Below are 26418 nucleotides of genomic sequence, written 5' to 3' on the forward strand. Positions count from 1 at the left end.
GAGAGAGAGAGAGAAAAAGTGTGATGACACGAAATTTGTTTGCACTCATGAATACAGATCATTAAAAATAAGATTCATCTGGTTTCATATTAAAGACAGTTAATATTGTGCAGTATGTTCTCAGCTTGCCCTGCGATGGATTGCCCCCCCCCCCCCCCCCCGCAACCCTTCACGGATAAAGCGTTTGACAATGAGATGAGCTGAGATGTTCTCAGCTTCAGTAGGCCCAGCCTAGTAGTTTGATCTGATGTAGTCTAATCTTATTGCCCATGCACTGCTATAACTTTTATTTTGTATTTCTTTTTTTTATTTATTTCAAAGCAGTATGACAATTAAGGTGAAAATATTTTTTTCATAGCTCCCACTTGAGTTTGTTGATGTGGTGAGTTGGTTCAGGTGTAAAACTGCATTCACTCAACTGTTAAAATAAACCAGTTGTTAACACATTCACCGCCAAACATGAAAATCATTTCCATTGTTTTATGAATAAATGTGTTGTGCTTAGAAAAGATCCCTTTTCATCCATGATTATAATATGTAGGGTAGGCTAAAAATGTAGGCTGAATAATAAAGCATAGTACTGAAAAACAAAGCTAAATATTTGGAGTTGACATTCTTTTACTGATCCGGCCCACCTGAGAACAGAAAGTCTGGATCCGGCCCCAGAGCCAAACTGAGTTTGACATGCCTGTTGTAGAGTATACACAGTATTTAAGCCGGACGACACGGCACATTATATTTTAAGTCCGCTAACTGCCCTGTACATTGTTTACTTCCGTTCAGAGGCGGAGCTAAGACATGATGCTGACAAAGTGGGCGGGACTGGACGGCATGACGCACTGGACGTCCAACTCCGCCTTCCTGCAGGCTGCAGTCAGTATCCTCAAAAACACACACACACTACTGATCCACTAAGGAGCAACGCCGCCGCAGCTCATGTGATGGAGGCGCTGCGGAACAGGAACTTCACTTAGCGACTCAAAACATGCCAACACTCGCTGATAAACAGAAACCAGAAGTGCTGTAGTAGTTCAGACCGTTAAACAACGAGCTTTCTTATACTATACACTCCTGTTCAAGCAGATGTTTCCGACATGACAGCGAAAATATGGATAATTCTGGCCGCGGGTCTCCTGTGTTACCAGGTGGGAAAACAGCTAAAGTTACATTAGCTTACATTAGCCTAGCTTAGCTTCCTAGTTTACGTTAGCTTAGCCTAGCCTCCTAGTTGACGTTAGCTTAGCATAGTCTCCTAGGTTATCTTATCTTAGCTTAGCCTAGCCTCCTAGTTTAGCTTAGCACAGCTGTGCGAGTTGCCTGACCGGTTACAGAACCATAACAGCTCCGTTTACTAAGTGTTTTCGACTTTATTATGACACAGAAGATAAAATAAGACTTGTATCTGCTTTATTATAAGTGTTAGAACTTGTGTGTTATATGTGGTAAAATACAGTTGTAAAATACAGTATATCACAAGTACACTCAAGTTAGTTATTTTGAGGAAGCTGAACTGTGGGGATTTCCAGCAGCTGTTAACCTGCAGTAAAGTGAAACTGTGCTGAGGAAGGATGGAAAAAGGGGAATTTAGAGGAGGTTTTCTCAGAAAACTGGTTAATCTTAGCTCTCCAGTGGGACAGCGGGAAAATGTCCTGTTCCCAGGCAGTTGTAGATATCCGGATAACTAAAATAATTAAGATTTTGTAGCTGTTAAAACCAGATTATTCTCACAATAAAGTAGCTAGTTAACTAGTTAGGTTATATAACGTTAAGAGACATAGTTGTCTCTTAAAGTTAATATTTATATCTCGTATTGTTATTTTTTTAAGCAGCAGTCCTATAATAAACGGTGTCAGTTTTGAAAATCATATGGATGCCTAAACAGGCTTTTAGTATTGTTAGCTGTCTAAAGAGTTCTTAAAATATAAGACCAACCAAAGAGTTAAGTTGCAAGAACTGATAAGTTCTTTTCTTTAAACATACAGCACCTGTCAAAAACAATTTTGGACACACCTCCTCTCTTCTCATTCAGTGTGTTTTCTTTCTTTTTATGTCTTTTCTTACATTGTAAATTAATACTTTAGTCATCCAGACTATGAAGGAACACATAAGGAATAATGTAGTAACTTAAAAGTGTTAAACAATCCAGAATACTTATGGTTTCTGAGTCTGTTAACTCTGATGAACTTATTCTGTGCAACAGAGGAAACTCTCGCTCTTCCTTTCCTGGAGTTGTCCTGATGAGAGCCAGTTTCATCATAACATTTTTGATGTTCTTTGCATCTTCACTTGAGGATACTTTCAAAGTTCTTAAAATATTTTGGATTGACTGACCTTTATTTCCTAAAATATTTTTTCTTTGCTTAGTTGAGTAGTTCTTGCCATAATCTGGATTAGAACATTACTCAAATAGAGCTATTCACTGTATTCTATTCACCTGTAACTCTACCTCTTCACAACTTTACAACTGATGCTCTCAAACACTTTAAGACCCAGGAAATTCAAGTAACTCTTGACAAGTTCAGCACAGCTGTTAACTGAAAGCCTGAAATCCAGGCCACTCTACCTCATAAATCTGACTGAGAAAATCCAGCTGAAGTGTGCAAAGTGTTCTTTATTCTGCATTCTTTATTCCAGCGCCCCACACTGGCTTTATCTCCCCTCAAACTTACAAATATGTACTAGTATTCTAATTAACACCACTATTAAAAATATAATGTTATATTTTAATATATTACATTCTTTACATTCATTCTTTCATTTACATTTTAATATTCACTATAAAAAATGCATCTTAAGAAGAACAAGTGCGATTATTGGAAGTTAGTTATATAATATTGTTGTAATTTTTTATTTTTTAGCAATCAATTGACACCACTTCTATCAATACAAAGTTGTTTTAAACAAAAGCTCATCATGTATTTGTTGTTTAACTTTGTTGTTTCAGGGCGAGTGCCAAGAGGCAGTGCTGCATGTTTCAAATGGGTCTCTTATTAAAGAGTACTGTCTCGTTTACAACTCCTCATGGTCTAACATCTCTGACTCTCTCAGCAATGCTGTAAGTGAATTAAGCCTCTTAGTTTAGTCCCAACACTATGAAAGAGTTAGTGCCTAAATGTGGAAATATGCAAAAAGTGCAGATCACTGCTCTCATTGTTCAGGTCTTATATATGTAATTCAGATAAAAGAAATATATTGTGATATTAAAAAAAAGAGGAAACATTAATCATTAAAAAAATAGATTAATAATGCAATCTGTTTATCAATGTTTGGAGTAGCATAAATGGTATTAACAGTATGAATGTGTTTTTGCATCAAGAAAAAAAAGCAAACAACAAAGCAGCTTACAACATGTAGTTTGATATTGCACAAAACATGTCTTTAATTGTGACAATTGCACGTGTTAACATTGTAATGATGATGCTGAAACTATATGTTTTGCAGACCTAAAGCTAATACAACCCCTGGCAAAAAGTATGGAATCACCAGTCTTGGATGAGCACTCCTTCAGACATTTCATTCTGTAAAACAAACTCTGATCAAAAACATGATACAATAATAAGGTCATTCCAAAGTGCAACTTGTTGGCTTTCAGGAACACTCAAAGAAATGAAGAAAAAACATTGTGGAAGTCAGTGAATGTTACTTTTATTGACCAACCACAGGGAAAAAAATATGGAATCACTCAATTCTGAGGAAAAAAGTATGGAATCATGAAAAACAGATAAACAAAAGATGATTCAAAATACATCACTAGTATTTAGTTGCACCACCTTTGGCTTTTATAACGGCTTTCAGTCTCTGAGGCATGGACTTGATGAGTGACAAACAGTATTCTGCATCAATTTGGTGCCAACTCTCTTTGATAGCAGTTGCCAGATCAGCTTTGCAGGTCAGAGCCTTCTTGTGGACCATTTTTTTCAATTTCCACCACAGGTTTTCAATTGGGTTGAGATCTGGACTATTTGCAGGCCATGACATCGACTGAATGTGTCTTTCTCCAAGGAATGCCTTCACTGTTTTTGCCCTATGGCACGATGCATTGTCATCTTGGAAAATTATTTAATTATCTCCAAACATCTGTTCAATTGAAGGGATGAGAAAACTGTCCAAAATGTCAATGTAAACTTGTGCATTGATAGAAGAATTAACCACAGTCATCTCCCCAGTGCCTTTGCCTGACATGCAGCCCCATATCATCAAGGACTGTGGAAATTTGGTTGTTTTCTTCAGGCAGGCCTCTTCATAAATCTCACTGGAACGGCACCAAACAAAAGTTCCAGCATCATCACCTTGTCCAATGCAGATTCTTGACTCATCACTGAAGATAACTTTCATCCAGTCATCCACAGTCCATGATTGCCTCTCCTTAGCCCACTGCAGTCTTGTTCTTTTATGTTTAGGTGTCAATGATGGTTTTCTTTTAGCTTTCCTGTATTGAAATCCCATTTCCTTTAGGCGATTTCTTACGGTTCGGTCACATACATTGGCTCCAGCTTCTTCCCATTTATGCTTCATCTGTTTAGTTGTACTTTTTCGGTTTTCAAGACAAATGGCCTTAAGTTGCTTGTCTTGACGCTTTGATGTCTTTCTCGGTCTACCAGTACGCTTGGCTTTAACAACCATTCCATGCTGTTTTTATTTGGTCCATATCTTGGATACAGCTGACTGTGAACAGCCCACATCTTTAGCAACCATGCGTGAAGAGTTACCTTCTTCAAGAAGTTTCACAATCCTCTCTTTTGTTTCAAGAGACATTTCTCTTGTTGGAGCCATGGTTCTTGCCACTCTAATTCGTCCAGCAGCCCTCCAAGGTGTCATGACTGCAGGTGTTTTTAACTGCAGACTAACGAGCAGATCTAATCTGAGGCAGGTGTCCATTTAGGGAAAGGAAATTGACTGGGTGTGTCCTTATTTTCTACCTTCAATTTGAGTGATTCCATATTTTTTTCCCTGTGGTTGGTCAATAAAAGTAACATTCACTGACTTCCACAATGTTTTTTCTTCATTTCTTTGAGTGTTCCTGAAAGCCAACAAGTTGCACTTTGGAATGACCTTATTATTGTATCATGTTTTTGATCAGAGTTTGTTTTACAGAATGAAATGTCTGAAGGAGTGCTCATCCAAGACTGGTGATTCCATACTTTTTGCCAGGGGTTGTATAACTTAACAAATAAAACTGAAGAAATTTCCTTTAGGTATAATTTGTTCTCAGAACAAATAGAACCGTTTAGAACAACTACCAACATGATTTCCAACAATTCTAAAATGTCTTCACAGGACCTCCAGGTGGCTCTTGCTACAGTTGTTTTCAAATTATTGTATTTGCCATCTGAAGTAAAATATCCCCCATGATTAATGTTAAATGCAATATGGAATTCCTTAATAGACAATATCAGACAATCATGACAAGGTGCCGAATCAGACATGCTGCTCCTACCCACCGCCACCTTCTAGTTAGTGAACAGGCTCTGGCCTGCCAATTCAGTGATACTCCTCAAACTAGTAAAAACATCTTATTAGACTGCCCTGCACTTTTAAACACCAGAAATAACGTTTATAGGGTTACAAATATGAAAGAACTGTTTGAAAAAACAATTCACCAGCTAAAATACTTAATTTTATGAAAGTCCTTTATATGAAGAAAGATTTAAGTCTATGATGCTCAAGTCACGAACATTGTTGATGCCATAAATAGCCAATATGTTGTGGAAAGTGTGCAAGGAGGTATGAGAAAATGACAGATGAGTGGCAGGTCAGAATGTCTGCTGATTAGAGCCATAGGAAAATAAAAGTAAGTGAATAAGAAGAATGAGGGATGAAGGATGACAAATAGTTCATTAAGCAGTTTGGTGGCCGGTGGACAATAGGAAGACTGTTTTTTTTAGAGCCAAAAATAAATAAACAAGTGGGCAAACAACTGTAAAATTATTCTTGAGGGGGCCTGCTATGAGTTGAAAGTGAGAGTTTAGGCACCTATGTTCTCGGTCAAGTGATTTACTTAATTCATTTTTTTTGTTTCCAGTTTCTTATTTCAGATTGTGTGTGTGAATGTTTTTTTGCATGTTTTCAGGTGAGGTATGAGCTGGTGAATATGACCCACAGTGTGCTGTGTGATGAGAGCGGGGTGACACCGGGGTCTCTGGTTGGTAAAGCTGTGGCTGTAATGAAAGGAAATTGTACCTTCAGCCAGAAAGCTCAGGTGGCTCAGAAACTCGGAGCGGCTGTACTGCTCATTGCCGTCAAGGACGCCATGGTAAGTGATTTTTGGGAAAAGTGTGTGGATGTTATTTGGATGTTAACTGTACCAGACTGAGAGGGAAGCTGTAACTGCCATTAAAAAATGTTATGTAGGCGCCGAGTGGTCCAGCGGTCTAAAGCGATTATGAGCAGGAGGTCGCAGGTTCGCACCCCGCTTATGCAGCTTTGCCATCAAGCTGCCAGCGATCAGAGGGAGCAGAATTGGCCCTGCTCCCTCCGGGTGGGTAGATGGCGCTCTCTCCCCACATCACTCCTAGGGTGATGTCCGCAGCACAGGGTGTCTGTGAGCTGATGTATTGGAACCGAGCCGCTGCGCTTTCCTCCAAGCTCGCTGTGATGCTGCTCGGTAATGCTGCATCAGCAGCAGCTTGAAAAGAAGCGGTGGCTGACTTCACATGTATCAGAGGAAGCATAGTCTTCACCCTCCTGGTGTGTTGGGGCATCACTAGTGATAGGGGAAGTTCTAATGAGTGGGTTTGGTAATTGGCTGTGTAAATTGGGGAGAAAATGGGAAAAAAATTGAAATTATTATTTTTTTGTTATGTAAATCAATACAAACACACAATTTTCTGAATACAGGTCTTTGTTATATGAGTCTTTCCAACATAAACACATAAAAACACACACAGGGCTTGTCTAGTACCTGTTAAGAAATATTGCCAAAGAATGGAACTCTCTGAGACAGATTAACATGTATCTATTGGCACCATGTCTAATGCTAGGTGTTAATTAGTGCATTAACCTGCGTTAACACTGGCAGATGACAAGTCGCTTGTGTGGCCCCATGTTTGTCTGTTTGGGTGTGTTCGAGGCTGAAAAAAAATCTGTTTGTCATTTTTTTTTGTTCACTTTATGGTTTATGGGTAAAATTGGGCTGTGAAGTATTGGAACTGTGTTCTCTGGAATTATGATACTTCGTTCAAAACTTTGGGTTTGGGTTAAGAAGTTAGGGGTCCAACAACCTGAACTTATTGTTGCTAAATGCAATAAAATATTCACATAGATAAGTAGATTAGTCTAGAGAGAAGCGACGTTTGTAAAAGATAATCTGCTTTTATCCCGTTGTCCCAGTACTTATGTCCATATAGTGAATGATACAGAAAGTGCATCCTATGTATGTTTTGTTCTCCCCTTTCTGTTGGATTCATGCTAAAGAAAAGCTCTTTTTTCCAGGTGAGTCGATTAGCCAACGACACAGAAATTGAAAAAGTTAACATTCCTCTAGCTCTGATGAGATACCGCGACTTCGCTGATATCTACAAGGTAAAAATGATTGGGACATTCCTGGGTGGAGACCACAGTATTTTTAGAAAAAACTTAAAATTTTGCAACTATCTATACACTGATTATGTACAGTGATGTAATAATCATACAGATAAATATATATAGTCATATAGATAAAATCTTAGCACCCCTCTGTGTGTGTAACAGGTGTTTCCAGAGAAGGCGGAGGTGCAGCTCTATGCTCCACCCATACCTGCATTTGATGTGAGTATCCTAGTCATGCTCGCCCTGGCAGTCTTCACCGTAGGCATGGGCGGGTTCTGGAGTGGAGCTGCGGAGAGGTTAGTGACCTCACACAATGATCAAAGTTCGAATGGACACTCCTATTCTCAGCATTAACATGGTGATAACATCAGTTTTCACAATACCCACATTTAAAGAAAAAATTAAGAGTCCACCTCAGTTCAGAAATTAATATTTGGAATAACCCTGTTATTTAATTACAGTTTTCATGCATCTTTGCATGTTCTCCTGCTTTTGGATAACTTTATGCTGCTTTACTCCTGGTGCAGAAATTCAAGCAGTTCAGTTTGGTTTGATGGCTTGTGATCATCCATCTTCTATTAATATATATATATATATATATATATATATATATATATATATATATATATATATATATATATATATATATTCACCCTAATGAGAGACTGTAGCTCCTCCTCTTCAGTTTAAATCACAATACCTACATTTAGAGTGTCATTAAAATATATATATTCACCCTAATGAGAGACTGTAGCTCTTCCTCTTCAGTTTATATGACAATACCTACATTTAGAGTGTAATTAATATATATATATATATATATATATATATATATATATATATATATATATATATATATATATATATATATATATATATATATATATATATATTCACCCTAATGAGAGACTGTAGCTCCTCCTCTTCAGTTTATATGACAATACCTACATTTAGAGTGTAATTAATATATATATATATATATATATATATATATATATTCACCCTAATGAGAGACTGTAGCTCCTCCTCTTCAGTTTATATGACAATACCTACATTTAGAGTGTAATTAATATATATATATATATATATATATATATATATATATATATATATATATATATATATATATATATATATATATATATATATATATATATATATATATATTCACCCTAATGAGAGACTGTAGCTCCTCCTCTTCAGTTTATTTCACAATACCTACATTTAGAGTGTAATTAATATTTATTCACCTTAATGAGAGACTGTAGCTCCTCCTCCTCAGTTTATATCACAATACCTACATTTAGAGTGTTATTAATATATAATCACCCTAATGAGAGACTGTACAACAAGATGAGATAAAACAACCATATTTACACAACTTGTGTTGGACAATAAGGTGGAATGTGGCCTCTATACACTGACACACACCGTGACATCCCTATTCTGGTCCTCTAACCACTAAGCTACACCGCTGCCCCACATCAGCTTACAATATGGTTGCACATTGTTACCTTACTGAACATTGTGAAAAAAATGTATTTTGTGTGTGTGCGCTTTCAGAGAGAAGCTGAACGCTGGACCGGTTCTGTCTGGAGGTGAAGAGAGAGCCGACAGTGGTGATCTGTCACTGTACTCTCCGCTGAAGGTGCTGCTATTCGTAGTGCTGATGTGTGGGATGCTCGTGCTCATGTACTTTTTTTATAAGTGGCTTGGTGAGTGATCTCTGCTTTCTGATTGGTTAACTATGCACTTTAATGTCAGTTGTATTGTCCTATAGAAGAAGTGGATATATATATATATTCTAAAATCAATGAAGTGCAGTTTTACTTATCTATTTAATAAAAACAAAAGATAAATTCAGTTTTTCATGATGATTTCATTAAACAGTGTATGCAACCTTAGTAACTGCAGGTCTTCCATCTTCTTAGCATATTAGAAGAGAAGAATAACAAATGTGTGGAGTTAGGACACGTTGAACTACGTGGGTTTTAAGAATTTTTAAAACACTTTTAATTTAATTCAGAGAGAAATCATAACCTGGCTATGATACTGATTACAAGGCAGACAACTTCAGAGGATTGTTTGTCTTTGGTGTTCCTCTTAAATTTTGCTCAGTAATGATGTGTGTTACTTATCTCAGGGGTAAGATTCAACAACATGATAGGGAGACTGCCTGCTCAGCCATCAGATCAGAACGGAGAAAATATTATAAATTATATTATATTAAAATTATATTTATTGAATGTTCTGTATTTGCATTGGCATTATGTCACTAATATATATGGAAAAGAAAGAAATGAATAGGGCTGTCACAATAACAACATTTTCAGGATGATATATTGTCCCAGAAATTATTGCGATAAATGATAATATTGTCATTTTTAAGCGCCATTATAGAAAATGCTTTTTTTGAGATTTCTTTAACTCTAGAAATAACCATAGGAACACGATTTAATGCAATTAATGCAATAAAGGAAAAAAAACACGAAAGTGCCATTCCAGAAAAACAAGTATTATACAAATATCTGCATGTAGGCTAAAAAAAATATTACAGGAACAAAAAAAAGCCTCTTAAAGCCCAAGCCCAGTAAGACAATCAGTTGTGTAATCCACCTGAAAAAAGGGGGGAATAGTGACAGACGCAATAAAAACAAGCCTAAGATATAACAGTGGAGAGGTTTGATTATAACTGGTGTATTTGTGTTTGTGTTCTGCAGTGTATGTGATCGTCGTCATATTTTGCCTGGCCTCGGCTACAGCACTCTACAGCTGCCTTGATGCCCTCATGAACGCAATCGGTTGCGGCAAACTAAGGTAAAAGCACACTTACTAGAGGAGATACAATGCATTTTTGCAATTAATGAGTTATATTATTATTGTGGTGTCAATCGATTAAAAAATGTAATGCAATTAATCACAACAAAATTCTGTGATTAACTGCGATTAATTGCATTTCTTTTTCTTCAGACGTAAATTATTATAGTGGATATTTAAATGTACATAAAAGAATGAATGTAAGAAATGTAAAATGCAATTATATGTATATTAGTGGTGTCAATTAAAATAATGGTATACTTGTATGTTTGAGAGGAGATAAAAATCAACGCAAGGTGCTGGAATAAAGAATGCATGATAAATTGGACTGTAAAATTGGTTGTGAGGATTTCTGAAATCGAACTTAATTTGAATATTTAAAAAATATCAGAGATAAGGAGCAGTGCAGTGCAGTGTGGGTCTGTGCATGTGTGCGCGCGTGTATAAGTAAGAGAGAAAAAGAGAGAGCTCTAACCGGGTCTGAGCTGGAAGTCTGAACCGGAGTGTAACTGCTGGAGACACTGTATGAGAGCGCTGTTCAGTCGTTCAGCCAAAAAACAGATCAGTGCGTTGGGCGGGGCAGATTACAGCGTAAGTAGGAGTCAAACATGGTGCCTTAATTAACTTGCGTTAAAAAAAAGTCACGCGTTACTGATTACAAATTAACAACGCGCGTTAACGCTTTAACGTTGACACCCATAATTATTATTGATTGCATTAACACAAAGTGCATTATAATGCTCTAAAATGCACATAATCAGAGGTCATGATGGAACATTACATTTCTGAAGATGTGTGGGCATTTAACATTTCTCCATCCACAGTGTCACGTGTACCAGTATAGTGTCACAGAAGGCATTGTTTTCACCCACAGTGCACAGCCCAGCAAGTGGTAACAATCATGACCAAGCAACATCTGGCTAGAATTAGCTGTGCTAAAGACAATTCACTCTGACAGCAATCCACATATCCACATTTAATGCCAGAGACCTCACTCACATATCCCTATCACAAGTCTAACAGCGTTCTTTAGCCGTCATAAAAATTGCAATATTGCACTTGTGTGGACAAGAAAGGATTATGCAAAATCCTAGCAAATCCTGGATGCAAATATACAATTATCTTGGTTTGAAAATGGACAACTAGACCTCAAAACAACCATGGGCTACACCGCAAAGAAGAGTTAGGAAAAAAACTTCAAGCTACAAAAAGTATTTGCAAGTTTTAGGTTCTGTCAAAGGGAAAGTTAAAGACTCTGTAAGGTGATTTAACACTGCAAAGGCTGCATTGAGTGTTTTATGGATAGTGTTGGACTACCTTTAAAAGATGATTATTATATTTTCTATAACCTTTTGTGTGTGTGTGTGTGTGTGTGTGTGTGTTTGTGTGTGTTTCTCCTTTAGTGTGTCCTGTGGAGAGCGGAGCTGTTCCTTGAGGTCGCTGCTGTTGGCTGCTGTGTGTATCACTCTGGCGGTGGTGTGGGGTGTCTACCGCAATGAGGACAGGTACCATGTGGACATGCGCACACTTTCTCTCTCACACACACCCATGCATGCTCGGTGTTAGGTCTGAGGGGTGTGTGTACGCGTGTAAGAGAGTTTGTGGGCAGGATGTGGTCTAGCCTAGAGGCTAAAGCACACTAGAAATCATTATTATGTGTGTCTGCGTCCGAGTGTGTATGTGTGTGTGTGTGTGTGTGTGTGTGAGAGTGTCTAAGGCCATAATTTAAGTTGGCAAGTAAAACTTTATGTGTGTTTAGGTGGATCTGGATCCTGCAGGATCTGTTGGGTGTTGCCTTCTGCCTGAACTTCATGAAGACCATCACTCTTTCCAACTACAAGGTGCTGTTTGTTTTGAATGATTTTAACGATTGGTGATGGATGATTGAAGCTAACTGTAGTAAATAAAACTGCTTTTAGGTTTGTCTGTAGTTCAGGTGAGCAGGTGACAAGATTTTTGTAGTTTTTACACTGTAGTTTTTATCCAGTGTGAATATGCAGTGTGTAAAAGTTTACTCTGACTTTTATCGATTATAATTCTGCAGTGGGTTTAGTTTTTTCACTGTGATTTGAATCCACTATGAATCTTCAGTGTATGTATTTGTACGCTGTGTTTTTAATCTGAATATATGAATCAGGTGTGTGTGTGCAGTTTTTAAATTATGACTGTGGTTCTGTAGGAATTTGCAGTGTGTTCAGTTTTTACAGGTTAAAAGACTCGAGGAAGAAATTGGAGTTCAGTGAGGTGTAGCACTGTGGTGATGGTGTTATTGTAGTGTCTGTAATAATGTGGTTATTGTTTTTTCCTGTAGATCTGTGTGATCCTGCTCTGTCTCCTGCTGGTTTATGATGTTTTCTTCGTCTTCATCACTCCCTTCTTTACACCTGTGAGTGTTTCAGAATTAGAATAATGTTTTTTCATTTTACATTAATAAAATGACTCTGTGGCATAGATATCATTGTACATACGTAAATACTCAAAAAAAATCAACAAAAATAACAAATAACCCATAGAGGTAATCAGATTCTATATCATGGTAAACTACATTCACCTTTTTTTTAATGAAGGTTAAAGTAATGTATAATCACTAATAAAAGTACAATGTAGTGTTTATTCTGTAAACAATACAAATACAAACTGAGCTGCCAAAACAGCACATTGATTGAACTGTTTTTCTGTGCCCATTTATTTTTTTTAGGGGTGTTCAAGTTTCAGCTTGTTTTTAAATGAATAATTATACAGCCAGTCAAAACAGAGCTCATTTGCAATGGTCAATCTGAATTCTGAAGAATAAAACAAGGTTCTACAGCTCGGGGAAAAAAAGAGATCACTGAAAAATTATGACTTTCTTTGATTTTTCCCAAAGTAAAAACCTCTGGAATATAATCAAGAGGAAGATGGATGATCACCAGCTGAACAGGGTTATTCCACCAAATATTGATTTCTGAACTCTTAAAACTTTATGAATATGAACTTGTTTTCTTTGTATTTTTTGAGATCTGAAAAATCTGAAAGCTCTGCATCTTTTTTTGTTATTTTAGCCATTTCTCATCTCTCTCTCTCTCTCTCTCTCTCGCTCTATATATATATATATATATATATATATATATATATATATATATATATATATATATATATATATATATATATATATATATATATATACACACACACACAACCCAATATTTTATTGCATTTTAGATACAGTCTTTTCTTTGTTTCAAGCTGCTCTAGTTGCTGCTCAGTTCTTCTTTTAGTTCTCCTTTATATTGCTTCCCTGTTGAAGATTAGATAGGGAGGGCCACGTGACTCGTGACATGTGGAAATATGTTAAAAAGAAGATAAAAACATTAAAATAACTGTCTGGGTTACAGTGGTAATTTCCATCGTCGGTTAGAAATCAGTTTTGTGTATTTATTTATTTTTTACATAACTGCCCAGCACTAGTGACAGCAGATAAGATGAATACTGATATTTAACGGCTGTAAAATACACAACAATAAACAAATACTAAGCAAAAAACTCAAAAAACTGCATGAGCAGTAATTTTCTGGGTTTGAATAGTTATAATAGATAAAACGTGCTTGTTTGTGTTTCAGAATGGAGAGAGCATCATGGTGCAGGTAGCACTTGGACCTGGTGCTGGAGGAGAGAAGGTAAATGTGTGTGTGTGCGTGTTTATATGTGCACTTGAGTGTGTGAGAGAACTTGCAACGTAACAGTCATTAACCATCTGGGCTGTGTCTGTGTGTGTGTGTATGTGTATGTGTATGTGTATGTGTGTGTGTGTGTGTGTGTGTGTGTGTGTGTGTGCTTGTGTGTTTGGGCTCCTTGTTGTAGGGTGATGTGGTGGAGGTCTCTGCCGACCCCTCGCCGGCATACGAGAAAGTAAGGCTTGCTCCGTCTGGGCTCACGCACGCACGCACGCACGCATACACACATGTATACTCTCTTAACTATATAGATAGTGCTTTTCTTTGGTGCTGTTAGCACTGAATTAAACCCTGTTTCACTAATCCACTAACAAATGGCCTCCTTTTGACATTTAGAGGTAACATTGTGTAGAATAGTTATATGTCTGTCTGTGTGTTTCAGTTGCCCGTGGTGATGCGTGTCCCACGCTTTTCAGCCTGGGCACAGAACCTGTGTGGCATGCAGTTCTCCATCCTGGGCTATGGTGACATCATTGTTCCAGGTGAGGCACTCTTTCCACCCAGACAGAGACAGAACACAAACAGTAGTGCACATGTTTATTCTAATGTTCTGCCATGAGCTGGTGGTTTTGCGGAGGTTACGTATAATTAAGCAATAATACAAGAGAGGGAGTGGTGTAACATGTAACATTGGCACTGCTGTGCTGATCTACGGCACTCAGCCTGCGGCATCGTAACAATATTACACTTTATAGCACAAACCTCGAGTGTATTATTGCGATTATACCACAGTTTCATTATCGCTGTTTATTGAAAGATTTTGAGTTAAAGAGGAGGAGAAAATACGATCTGTTTGGTTATACAAATTCTGTGAGTTAAAACAGTTTTATTGCTGTTCTGTTTGTAGCTGCGCTGTTTGGCTTGTAAGCGCTGCATTGTTGCTAGGTTACCTGTGTGTGGCGTTACAGTGCATTACTGGCTGACAACAGCACTCATAGAATTCTTCTCAGCCAATCACCTTGCAGGGTCAGAACTAACTGTGGTATAAATTTATTTTCAACACTCAGCTTCAGCTTCATCAGAGTAATGAATGTTAAAATAATGATTCATCTAAATAATGATCAAAGCTGGGCCACAAAAATCAGATCACAGTGCATTCACTCATACTGGAAACAAGGGGTGGGCAATATGTCCTTAAAATAATAGCACAATATTATTTTATATCATATCAAATTAACAACTGTTAATTTCATTACAAAGGGGAACAAATCCTGTTCAATTGGATGATGTGCAGTAAAAAATAAATGCATAAAATAAAATAGAATTTAAATAGCAGAATCTTCCACTGCTTATGCATTTTGTCTGTGTCAAAATATGAAAATGTCTTTAAATATTGTGATGTTAAGTTTTAATCATATCACCCAGCTTTTTCAGTGCGTGAATTTATACACCAAGAGTGGTAGCTTTTATACTGTTTATATCTGTATTGGTGTCGTATTGTATTGACTGAAATTAAGAAATATATTGTGATATCGATTAGTTTTTTCCTCCAGCCCTAGGCTGAAGTTATAAGTAGTATTTCAGTAAAGGCTGCTTCTATTAATGTGCTTTTTTCTTTCTTTAAAGCTAGATGATTCAGAATCTTTATCAAGCACTGTAAAAGGGTGTGTTTGTCTTTCAGCATCCCTGACTGACCCCTGCATTGTTTTTTTGCAGGTCTGTTGGTGGCATACTGCCACAGGTTTGACATGTGGATCAACAGCTCCAACAGAATCTACTTCATCTCCTGCACCATTGGTACTGTATCAAACTGTACAGCTGTAGCTTCTGCATTCATTAAGAAATACATCTCTCACCTTTTCACCTTTCCGTACAGTTTTCAACAGTATTGAGAGATGGAGCTTATAAAACTAAACAAATAAAAGAAAAATATTTTTATACATAAGTTTTAGGTTCAATTAAAAAAAAAATCTACATTTCGTGTGTGGATACGTTAGGACTCCCTATTCCCTAATAGCTAATATTCCCCCTTTGGTTTAAATAACCTCAATTAGATGTTTCATAAAACCATCTACCTGTCTTTGAGATTAATTGAGAGAAAGTTGGACAGTCCATTGCATGGATAGCCCATTTTTGAAATCATCCTACCCAATATCTTAGTAAGATTTCCTTGGTGGATTTTCTGTAAAGGTTTGGGTCATTGTCATGTTGCACGGTCCACCTCCACTTAAGTTTTTAGACAGATTACCTTCATAGACAAGCTCCATGATTCACGGTAGATATAAAGTTCTTGTGCACAGATTATAAGTTTGGTTTGCGTCATACATATCTTCTGTTACTGCGGTTTATCTGGACATTTGATGTTTGTGTAGGTGTTCACTGGAAAACTTGAGGACTTTCCCTAGGGCTGCACGATATTAGAAAGATTGTACATTGCAACTGTTCTTTTTTTCGACGGTGTTTACTCCTGGAAATTTTCATTATAGTTTAATTTTATTTTGTTTTCACTTTTTCTCCTCCAATTCAGTTAGTTTTAATTGGTTTTTAGAGTGAGATCTCTGAGAAACACAAACAAATTCAAAAACTCAATAAACTTTACAGGTTTCACTAATTTTCACCAAAGTGAGTAAGTGAGTAAAAGAGAGGGAGAGAGAGAGAGAGAGAGAGAGAGAGAGGAAGAAAAATAGAGAGAAAACAAGAGAGAGAGAAAAAGAGATTTATCAGTTCATCTTTCCGCGTAGGGTGTTCAGGTGTATGAGTTACTCACAGGTATTTATATCTGTGTGGTGTTTATTCCAATGTCTCTCCTTTTTCACTACAGAACAAGTTTTTTTCTCCCTCGCGCTCATATTCTTATCCTATTCTGCAGCTTCCTCAGTGCGCGCTGTTGTGCGAATCTGACTCCGCGTGCGCATGCGGCACAACACTGTGCCCAGTAAAATTGCTCGGGTCAAAACAGACACGAAAACGAGTGGTATTCTATGAGTAATTTTAATTTGTTTTAGTTAGTTTTATAAACACACAATACAGTTCCAGTTAGTTACGTTTTTTTTCCTTTTAATTACCGTTTTTATTAGATTCAGTTAACTATAAAGTTAAAAATGTTTTTTCACTTTCAGTTTTAGTTAATTGGTTTGTTTTCATTAACGATAATAATTGGTTACTTAGCAACATTGTGATTATCACACCAGAGCTTTATATAAAATAAAAATATAATTAAAAAACAGATGCCTACGTGTCAGACTATTTTCTGGAGCCCGACTCGACCCGGCCCGAGGAACGTGGTGGAAAATCTCTATCTAAGCTGTAGCGCACATCACGATAACAATGCTTAAACAATATATCGTGCAGTCTTAACTTGCCCTGATGTAAGGGGTTTTCTCCTTGCACACCTTCCATGAAAATGAAACTGGTTTGGCGTCTTTCTAATGGTAGCTGCCTGTACCTTGACATCAGCTGTGATGAGAGCTACTGTACATGAAGGTCCCATAATGACATTGTAGAATTATTGAAGACTTCCTCCTTCCTGAATTTGCTGTTGGTGGTTGTTTTAAGTACTCTTTAAATGTAAATTATTTAGCAGACAGTGGAACAGCTCATTTTTTAAGAACTAGTCTGAGATCTTGTTAAATCCACTCTCAGACTTATTTATCTGCATCTATACTCTTCTTTCTAAAGGCCTCAGAGAGCTCTTATGGTTTTGCCATTTTAATCCACTCGCTCCAACAATTAAGATCAAACAAAACTAATATCTGAGCTTTAAATGAGACAGACTTCTCCAAAGTCCTCTGTTATTGCATGGGCTCGTCCACACCGCCCAACATAAAAAAGAGGGAAACACAAGATTTAAAGTTTCAAACAAAAGATTATTATTATTAATTAAATACAAAATAAAAATCTATTTAAAAATGTCTAGGGTATGAATGTAGTGATGGTTGTGAATGAGTGGATGTATGTTTACGTCAGTATTTGATAAATCTAAAGGCAATAGAAAGACTCTTTAATGAGGGTTTAAAAATGCAACATCTGATTTTAATTGTAATACATGTGGGGATGTCCTAACTTTCCTCTCATTTTATTTTAAACAACTTATTTAAAAAAATAAATCTGGTTTATTTGTATAGTGATGTTAGCTCCACCTATCTGTACTGTTCAAATTTAGCTCAAATGTCCAAATATGGTCAGTGTGTCCAAAACAACATGTTTCATTGGGTCTATGGCTACACTTTTGGCATCATTCCAATGATAATTTGTATGGTCTGACTAGAGCTGCACCATTAGCATCAGTCTAGAGGTTTCTTTAAACCTTTTTGTCCCAAGTGCCACTTGGCACTTTTTGACAACTTGGGGCCCACCTAAACACACGGTAATATGCAAATTGCAGCAGTGTATATTTGAAAATTCTGGTCAAGTAATTTTATTTGTGCAATTTGATTGTGTGCCCCACAGTTGGAAGACCTCTGGTCTAGAGCTGCATCTTTAGCATCACTTTAGATCTAGATCTCTTTGACTGTTGTAAAGCTACAATTTTTAGTGTCAATTTAGACCTACATATTTTGGACTGTTCTAAACCTTGACCTTTGAAAGAACCCTAGACTCTGAATGTAAACATGTAATATCACATGTACTATCAAGGCTAATATATAAGGGGAGGGGAACCCCATCCTCCTTTGGTCATATAAATAAATCTTAAATATTATAAATGAATGATAAAAAGTCATTATACATCTACATAGGTCTAATATATTCAGGTAAATAGCCACATCGGCAGTGGAAACAGTTCATATAAACTTAGATGTAATCTGTAGCAGAGAGTGAGCAGTTAGTCCCAGGCCAGTGGCATAAACTGGGCAGTGAATTGTTGATCTGCTATGATGATAATGGTTATAATTTAATATATAATTAAGTATTATATATTTCTAGAAATATTTAATGTATGTTTTATGTGTAACTATTTGGATTTGTGTGCGTGTGCAGCGTACTGTGTAGGCCTGGTGGTGACGTTTGTGGTGATGCTGCTGTCCAAAATGGGGCAGCCGGCTCTGCTGTATCTTGTGCCGTTCACTCTGATCACCAGCGCTGTTGTCGCCTGCAGCCGTAAAGAGTTCAGGCAGTTCTGGGCAGGGACCACCTACCAGGTGAGTTACTCATACTGATTGGGCCAGAGAACAGTCTGTTAAACAAGCGCGCAGAGCCGTTGTGCTCTTGATGCTTCTGCTTCCATTAATTCATGCGTAGTGGGGATGTAAATCTTATCCTTATAACTCCTTATCCTTATAATCTTCATGATTTAATTATTGTGATTTTTAGGGGTTACTTTAATGCATTATAGGATTTTACCATGATTCTGTTCAGCAATTTTCATGTGATAAATATGCAATGAATCAAGGCTCCAAAATGATTTGCCAGGAACAAATACAAATTACTTGCAACCTGTAAATGCATCATCATTAACTGTCCTAGAACATCATCAGATTTGTTTTTGAACATCGGTTTAATGGATAAATTAAAACCATTACATTTTCTTACAAATTTTAACTGTAGGTTTTGGGTGTACTAGGCTTTAATTTAGAAGCAGTTTAGGAACATTTTATATTGAGGCTGAAATGCAGAAAGGTACACCATTTATCAGACTGGATCTACTCTGAGAGATTTATTTATTTATTCCACTCCAGAGCCTTGATCTATACACACCAGTGAGCAATAAGACAAACAGTCCTAGGTCTGCAACTAATTATTATTTTTTCAATTAGTTATAATTATAATTTAATTATAAATTGGTTTATAGAGAAATATATTTATTTATTTATAACTTATTTAATATATATATATAAAATATTTTACAAAAATTATGTCAGATATTTAGAGAACTAATGTTGTAATTGTATGATAAACACACAACCTACCATTATTAAATAGGAGTGTTTACACAAAGAATTATAGAATATACACAATGTGAGTCAGAAAAACCTTTAAAAAAGGCTTTAAATTTGTATTAAACATGTTTGGATAGATTTTATTTTACTGCTGCTGCATTTATGGTGAAACAGAAATGTACATTTACTAAAATGAGACTAAAATGTCTTGTTTATACACTCCAGCAACTCTAGTAACATTGAATAAGAGAAAAAATAGGAAGTCGCTAACATTATCTTGACTAAAACTATGGCTTGATATGGAACTGCTGGTTGAGCGGATACATTTAAGGAGGATTTTTTTAGGTGGTGCTCACTGTAGACTTAAAGAGTTGCACCCCTAAACTGACCACGAATCCCAGTCAGAATGCAGTCAGCATTAGTTTTTAAAAAGATAAATAAGGGTTAACTTCCGAGTTACCTCTCTGAGCTGCTTACACTTACAGAACTTAGCTAACAGAGCTTAGCTTAAAATATAAAGTCACACTGCACAAAAAGTCTTGTTTGTGATTTTAGTAGATTTTATTTGCAGTAAGTCAGTGTTACTCCTCTGTTAATTTTAGTTCTTTCATAGTGATAGCAAACAGTCTCTTCTGTTTAAGGTGATCATTCATACAGAAATTAAACGCAATATTTTCCCTTAACTCAGTGCCAACATGTTTGCTGTCATGTTTGAGCTTCAGGGACAGAAAATAATGTAACTTATACCCACCAGTTAACATGGTGTTATGTCTTGTCTTATGCTTGTTCATCAGCCTTGTATCTCTACATTTTCACAGGGTTAATCGATGGGATGTAGATCAAGTGTCCACAGTGCTGACTGTAGAAGTATAGATCCCTTGTTCACAGTCCTGATAGACTCTGTGCACATAATACAGAAGCAAGTCGCGTACAAACTTATTAATTTCCTCTTACTTAAGAGAACATAGGCGGGCAACAATTACGTAATAACTGTTTCATGCACTTTCTAGGGTGTAGGCAGCCATTTGAGGTTATGAATCCAAGCGCAGCAGCCTGGAGTTAGATAGCTAAAGAAGCTAGTCGGCTTAATGAAACAGTGTTTGGGATATTTGGGCTAAAAGCCATTATCAAAAAATACTGCAGAATTACAGGCATGACATTTTACTTTAATGAATTAGATGTGTACAGTTTTGTAACGCTTTTGCAAATAATAAGAGCAAGCCCAGATTATTGAACACACCCAAACAGAGCAGAATTATCATGAAAGCTCCCCGGTTCCACAGGAAAGAATTAAACTCACTACTGAATTTGAAAACAGTGTTCTGAAAGCTTGCACTAATATTCATGTTTAATTCTCGCTAAACTAACGCATTAAAAACCTGGGCATAAAATAAACCAGTCTGTGTAAATCAAGGTGGAAAAATACAGTTGGACTTCACATACTTGGATTTCTGCATAAATTGGTCATTAAATGTGTTTTGATCTTCATCTAACTCACAACAATAGACAAATACAGTCTGCTTAAAATAATACCACACAAAACAAAACATATGTTTGCATGATTTTATTGAACACAACATGTTAATATTCACAGTGAGGAGGAAAAAGTATGTGAATCTTTGGATTTAATAACTGGTTGATCCTCCTTGAGCAACTAAACGTTTCCTGTAGCTGCAGATCAGACCTGAACAACAGTCAGGAGGAATTCTGGATCATTCCTCTTCACTAAACTGTTTCAGTTCAGCTATAATATTATGGGATATCTGGTGTGAATCTCTCTCTTGAGGTCATGATGCCACAGCATCTCAATTGGGTTCAGGAGGTCAGGACTCTCCAGAAGGCGTATTAATATATTTTCTTCTGTTGAAGTCGTTCGGTTGTTGATTTACTTCTATGTTTTGGGTCGTTGTTCTGTTGCATCATCCATCCTCTGTTGAGCTTCAGTTGGAGGACAGATGGTCTTAAGTGTTCCTGCAAAATGTCTATTGTTGTGATCAGAACACATTCAATGACCAATTTATTCAGAAATCCAAGTATAATCCCAAAGAGTTTACGTACTTTTTCTTGCAACTGTATCACAGCCTCTTCTGCACAGAGTCTATTGGGAAAGTTTAAGTTGTGTTCTACATTAGCATCGTAGCTCAGGTTTTCACAGTGTTAATTGTTGGGCTTTACGTTTGTGTGCACTTAGTCTGTAGCACTGCTCAGCTCTCTATACCTGTCATGTCTGATTACTTGATCTCCATCAGGTGTTGGATTCGTCCCGGGAGCCTTTATTACCAGGTGGGCTTTTGTCCCTCAACCCCCCTCTCTGCTACACATGCTCCATCCATAAATGTCCTCCATTCGCTCGCTGTGGTTTTGTTTGATCTTTCCAGCTTCTCTCCCGTCTCAGAGCTGCCAGACTGTACACCTCCCACCTCTCTGGCAGTGCTGGGGGGTGACTGCTAGGGGGCAGCAGAGGAGAATGAAACAGCATGGTGTGACTTGGTGTGAATTTTTCCAGAACCTTTTAAAAATGTGTTTAATATACACTACCGGTCAAAAGTTTTAGAACACCCCCATATTTTTTATTCAATATATTTTTGTCACTTAAGCGATTTAGGTCCAGTCAATAACCAGAAATGGTAAAAAAAAAAAAATCCAGTGCACAAAACCTTTCAGTAAACTGCCGGCACCTTTAGAAAAAACAAGTGAACTAAAAACTGTCATTTTAGTAATGTAAATTATATTTTTTATTATATTTTTTAAAAAAAGTGTGATTGTTAGCAAACAGTTCATTGGTTATCAGCTTACAGCTGGTAAGTAGGAATGGAAAAAAACTGAGCTTTGAAAAAGGATTTTTAAAAATTTAATTTTACAAAACCTTTGTCTGTAGTAAAGCAATGCCGGAACATTCACACTTTCATTATAATAACTAGAAAAAGACACACAAACACAGAACTCTAACTATTAAAAGTAGACTTTTTTTTTTTTTTTTTAAGAGAAATTACATATAAAGCCAGACAGCAGTGAGTCCTGTTTCAACACCTTCAAAAGACTCTTGGAAACTGTAAAAAATGGAACAGGAAGAGTAACATCTGGCTGACCCACATGGAAACGGCTTTAGCCATTAGCTCTTTAGCTTAACATGATTGTACTAAGTCTCCGTTTTAACGGTAAAGAGAAAAATCTCTTTTAGAGGTCTGACAGCTAAAGAACTGCAGTAATAAAGTCATTTATAACATAAGAAAAATACAGCCAATACAGCACTGCTAATAAACTACTAAAAAAATAAGGATGTTTTAAAACATTTGACTGTAGCAACAAAACCTATTTTCTTTTTTTGGAATTGCACACCTAAGAAAGGATTTTGGTGACTCATGCAAAATGGTCTAAAAGCTGAGATTAATTCTGCAGTAAAACACACACTGCTGTTTCATCACATTCATCTTTTTCGCTCTCTCTCTCTCTCTCTCTTTCTCTCTCTCATTTCTTTCTCTCTATCTCCACTCTACTGAGTTCTTATCCTTTTCCATTGTTAATCATGATGCGAACAGCATGCAACCATCCGCTTCACCTTCTATACATACACACACACAGGGCCTCAACAGATCTGAAATATCTGGAGTTGAATAAACTCACATCTTTAAACATCAGCGCTGTTCCCCAAAAGCACCCTTTTCATCAATCCAGACCATATCATGAATTATTATATAAATTTAAACAAATAAAAAACAGCCATGATGGTTTAGCTCTGAATAGATTTAGCTGGTATTAGCACTGCAACTGAGATCAGATGTTGCTAAACTAGAACTAAAAATGTCACATTCAGTACAGTTTCGTGCTACTTAGCTAGCTAGCTAGCTATAACGTTTATTCAAAATTTTGTTGGCTAGTACATTTTTTTAGTTAGTAAAGTGTTAAAACTGAGCTTTTAAAAAACATTTTCAGGCTGTTTGAGAGCAAAATCTGTATAGAATGATGTTAATTAACATTGCAACACTGAAAAAGCATAGATCTATTATTAAAGAAAAATGTTTGTTTATAACTGATCTCCTCGTCTACTAAAATATTATTAACTATGTCTAAGAAAATAAAATACTTTCAGAACTTTTTTTTAATTTATTTTAAACATATAGCCTTAGTGCTAAACACATACAACTATGCTATATACACATAAAACATGCTATGCACTGCACACTTATTAAACCGAAATAGACCAAGAACTATAACATAATTTATAATTAATTACCTCTAATTAAAAATTAATTAACAATATTTTAGAATATAAAACACTTTCTGGACATTTTTTTTTTATTTTAAACATTTAGCTTACGGGCAAAACACATAAAATAAAGCTTTCCAGTTGCTGTGTTAGCAAAATAGCTAACCCTAAAAAAATAAATAGTTTTTAACCAGCTAATAACATTTTCCAAAGCCAATTAATAAGTATCTAAACAACCCAAGTCCATTTTACTCCATTATTATTTTTTCTGTTTATTAAACTAGTTAATTAAACAGATTTCCATTACAAAACAGACAGAAAGTTAGTGTTTATTAATAGACCATAGTCAGCTCTCTAAACTTTTAAAAATATAGCTTTGGTTATGAAAATGTATTAAATATTTCTGTTGAGTTCTTGACGATGCAGCTTTTGGGGAAACATGGCTAATTTCTACAGATTAATATTTTAGTTTTATTGGCCTGTGTGTGTGTGTGTGTGTGTGTGTGTATGTGAGAGGCAGGGAGCAGGTGCTGGACTTCATCTTCATGTTGAAGTTTGATGAGGGAAGGTCCGGGCTGGTTTGGGTTCTAATAGAACTGAATGAATTCTCATTGTAACACAAAGCCATCAAACACCACAGAGAGCCTCCCTCTCCTCCCTTTAACCCTCACCTGCCTGTGCTTTTATACAAACATGTATATTAAATATTTTAATCATGAGGAGATGAGGGAGATAAATGATGTTTTTGTCTGTTTCGTGTTTTAATCCTGATAAAAAAAATTTCTAAATGGGCCAGACTTTACAGAAACACCATAAAGTAGTGAAATGTGTAGAATTTATCTGTATATCTGCCTGTTATAACATTTCTGCTTTTGTTTCTTTGTCTCTTTCCTATTTTTTTGCTATTTTTTGTTTGTTTCTTTCTGTCTATCTTTCTTTCTTTTAGATGGAGAGACTACATATTCCAGCACAGTGAGGAAGTGCTGATTTTTGAATTGATTTTGTTTTTTCTTTTTATATCCTGATATTGCCAGACTTTATCTATTCACATAAAATGATTAAAATGTGTGTATGTTTCTGTTTGTGTGTGTGTGTGTATGTGTGTGTGTGTGCTTGAGCTAAGGAAAAGTACCACTCAAGCAACTTTCTGACACTGATTAGCTGATTAACTGATTAATAACAACAATGATTATTATGATGATGATGATGATGATGATGATGATGATTATCATTCGCACTTTATTCTCCAGACTGACTCCTTCCCCTCAGAACAGGTCTGTTTAGGGGTTTACTGTACAGTTTAGTTTTTGTGATTTTGATTAATGATTAAAACATTATTTCTGTAAAAGCCTTAAATTCTCTTTTTAAGATCAATAATCATTATGTGCCACAATAACTCTATACATACAATTACTGTTCTTCACTTCTCTTTGTCCTAAAAATGCCTTAAATTAAAGGTGGAGAAAATAAAAAACATTCTTACCTTTCCTTAATTGTAAATGTTTTTTTTGTGTGTGTGTGTGTGTGTGAGTGTGTTTGACAGAGAGAGGCTTATAAGAGGACCAGCTTATTTTGACGTGTGTGTGTGCACGCGTTCGTACTCATGTTAAGCCTTATTCATCACATTTAAAGTGAGAGAACACAAACTCCACATTATTATTTATTACTCTCATATTTTGTGTATCCGTACCATAAAACATACAGTACCAGTCAAAACAATGGACATATCTTCTCATTTAGTAATTTTATTTATTTAATTTATTTTCTAAATTGTAGATTAATATTAAAACCATTAAAAAACTATTAAGGGACAAGTGGAATTACTGTATGTAGTAAACAGTAAAAATGTTGTTTATCCTCTACATTAATCTCCTGATCTAAATCTGATCAAGTGAGATGGTGATTTTGAGGTGATTTGTGATGAGCTGGAGCTTCACAGCATGAAGGAAAAACAGCAACTATTGTTAAGACAAAAACTCAGTACGATTGCAAAATAATTCTGCATGTGTTCCTGTATAGCATTTATGTCTTCACATTTAAATTCACTATGTAAAAAAAACAAAAACATTAATTTTGTATGTGTGTAAATTTAAGTGTAAAACTTCAAAAGGTAGCCTGTACCTAATAAACAGTTTTGAACTATATTTAATAAAATAAAATCAACATTGCAACCTTTGTACAACACATTTTTAAAGGTGAAAGTAAACAAATCCCTGTCCAGGATAAATTACTTTTTTTATATAGTAAATACTCTCTCAGCCTAAAAAGAATCCACTTTAATTTCAAGGAACATTTAAAGGTAAGAAAATCCCAATTAAATCAATATAGACAAATGTTA

General features: G+C 36.1%; 1 protein-coding gene across 3 annotated transcripts; it reads left to right on the forward strand.

Annotated features, from left to right (window-relative positions):
* The first annotated feature begins 873 nt into the window (after positions 1-873).
* Positions 874-25568, forward strand: zgc:123258 (PA_hSPPL_like and Peptidase_A22B domain-containing protein). 3 transcript variants are annotated; one of them, XM_022687039.2, is made up of 17 exons: positions 874-1145; positions 2945-3055; positions 6071-6253; positions 7432-7521; positions 7690-7823; positions 9091-9242; positions 10248-10344; positions 11748-11849; positions 12104-12185; positions 12656-12730; positions 13944-14000; positions 14185-14232; positions 14440-14539; positions 15714-15794; positions 18975-19135; positions 22123-22156; positions 25027-25568. In XM_022687039.2, exons 1-17 carry the CDS (start codon positions 1095-1097, stop codon positions 25065-25067), a joined length of 1599 nt encoding a protein of 532 aa, XP_022542760.2. In that variant the 5' UTR covers positions 874-1094; the 3' UTR covers positions 25068-25568. The 3 variants fall into 3 exon arrangements, with proteins under 3 accessions (XP_022542760.2, XP_022542761.2, XP_022542762.2); XM_022687040.2 differs by lacking the exon at positions 22123-22156; XM_022687041.2 differs by lacking the exon at positions 14185-14232.
* The last annotated feature ends 850 nt before the right edge of the window (positions 25569-26418 follow it).

The sequence above is a fragment of the Astyanax mexicanus genome, chromosome 9, assembly GCF_023375975.1.
Source record: "Astyanax mexicanus isolate ESR-SI-001 chromosome 9, AstMex3_surface, whole genome shotgun sequence".
NCBI lineage: Eukaryota > Metazoa > Chordata > Actinopteri > Characiformes > Acestrorhamphidae > Astyanax > Astyanax mexicanus.

Bases quoted from the DNA above. Each gene is read 5' to 3' on its own strand.
- zgc:123258 (XM_022687039.2), top strand. From the start codon at position 1,095: ATGACAGCGAAAATATGGATAATTCTGGCCGCGGGTCTCCTGTGTTAC. The intron at 7,522-7,689 runs GTAAAAATGATT...TGTGTGTAACAG, and splicing joins ACTTCGCTGATATCTACAAG to GTGTTTCCAGAGAAGGCGGA. The intron at 14,540-15,713 runs GTGAGGCACTCT...GTTTTTTTGCAG, and splicing joins TGGTGACATCATTGTTCCAG to GTCTGTTGGTGGCATACTGC.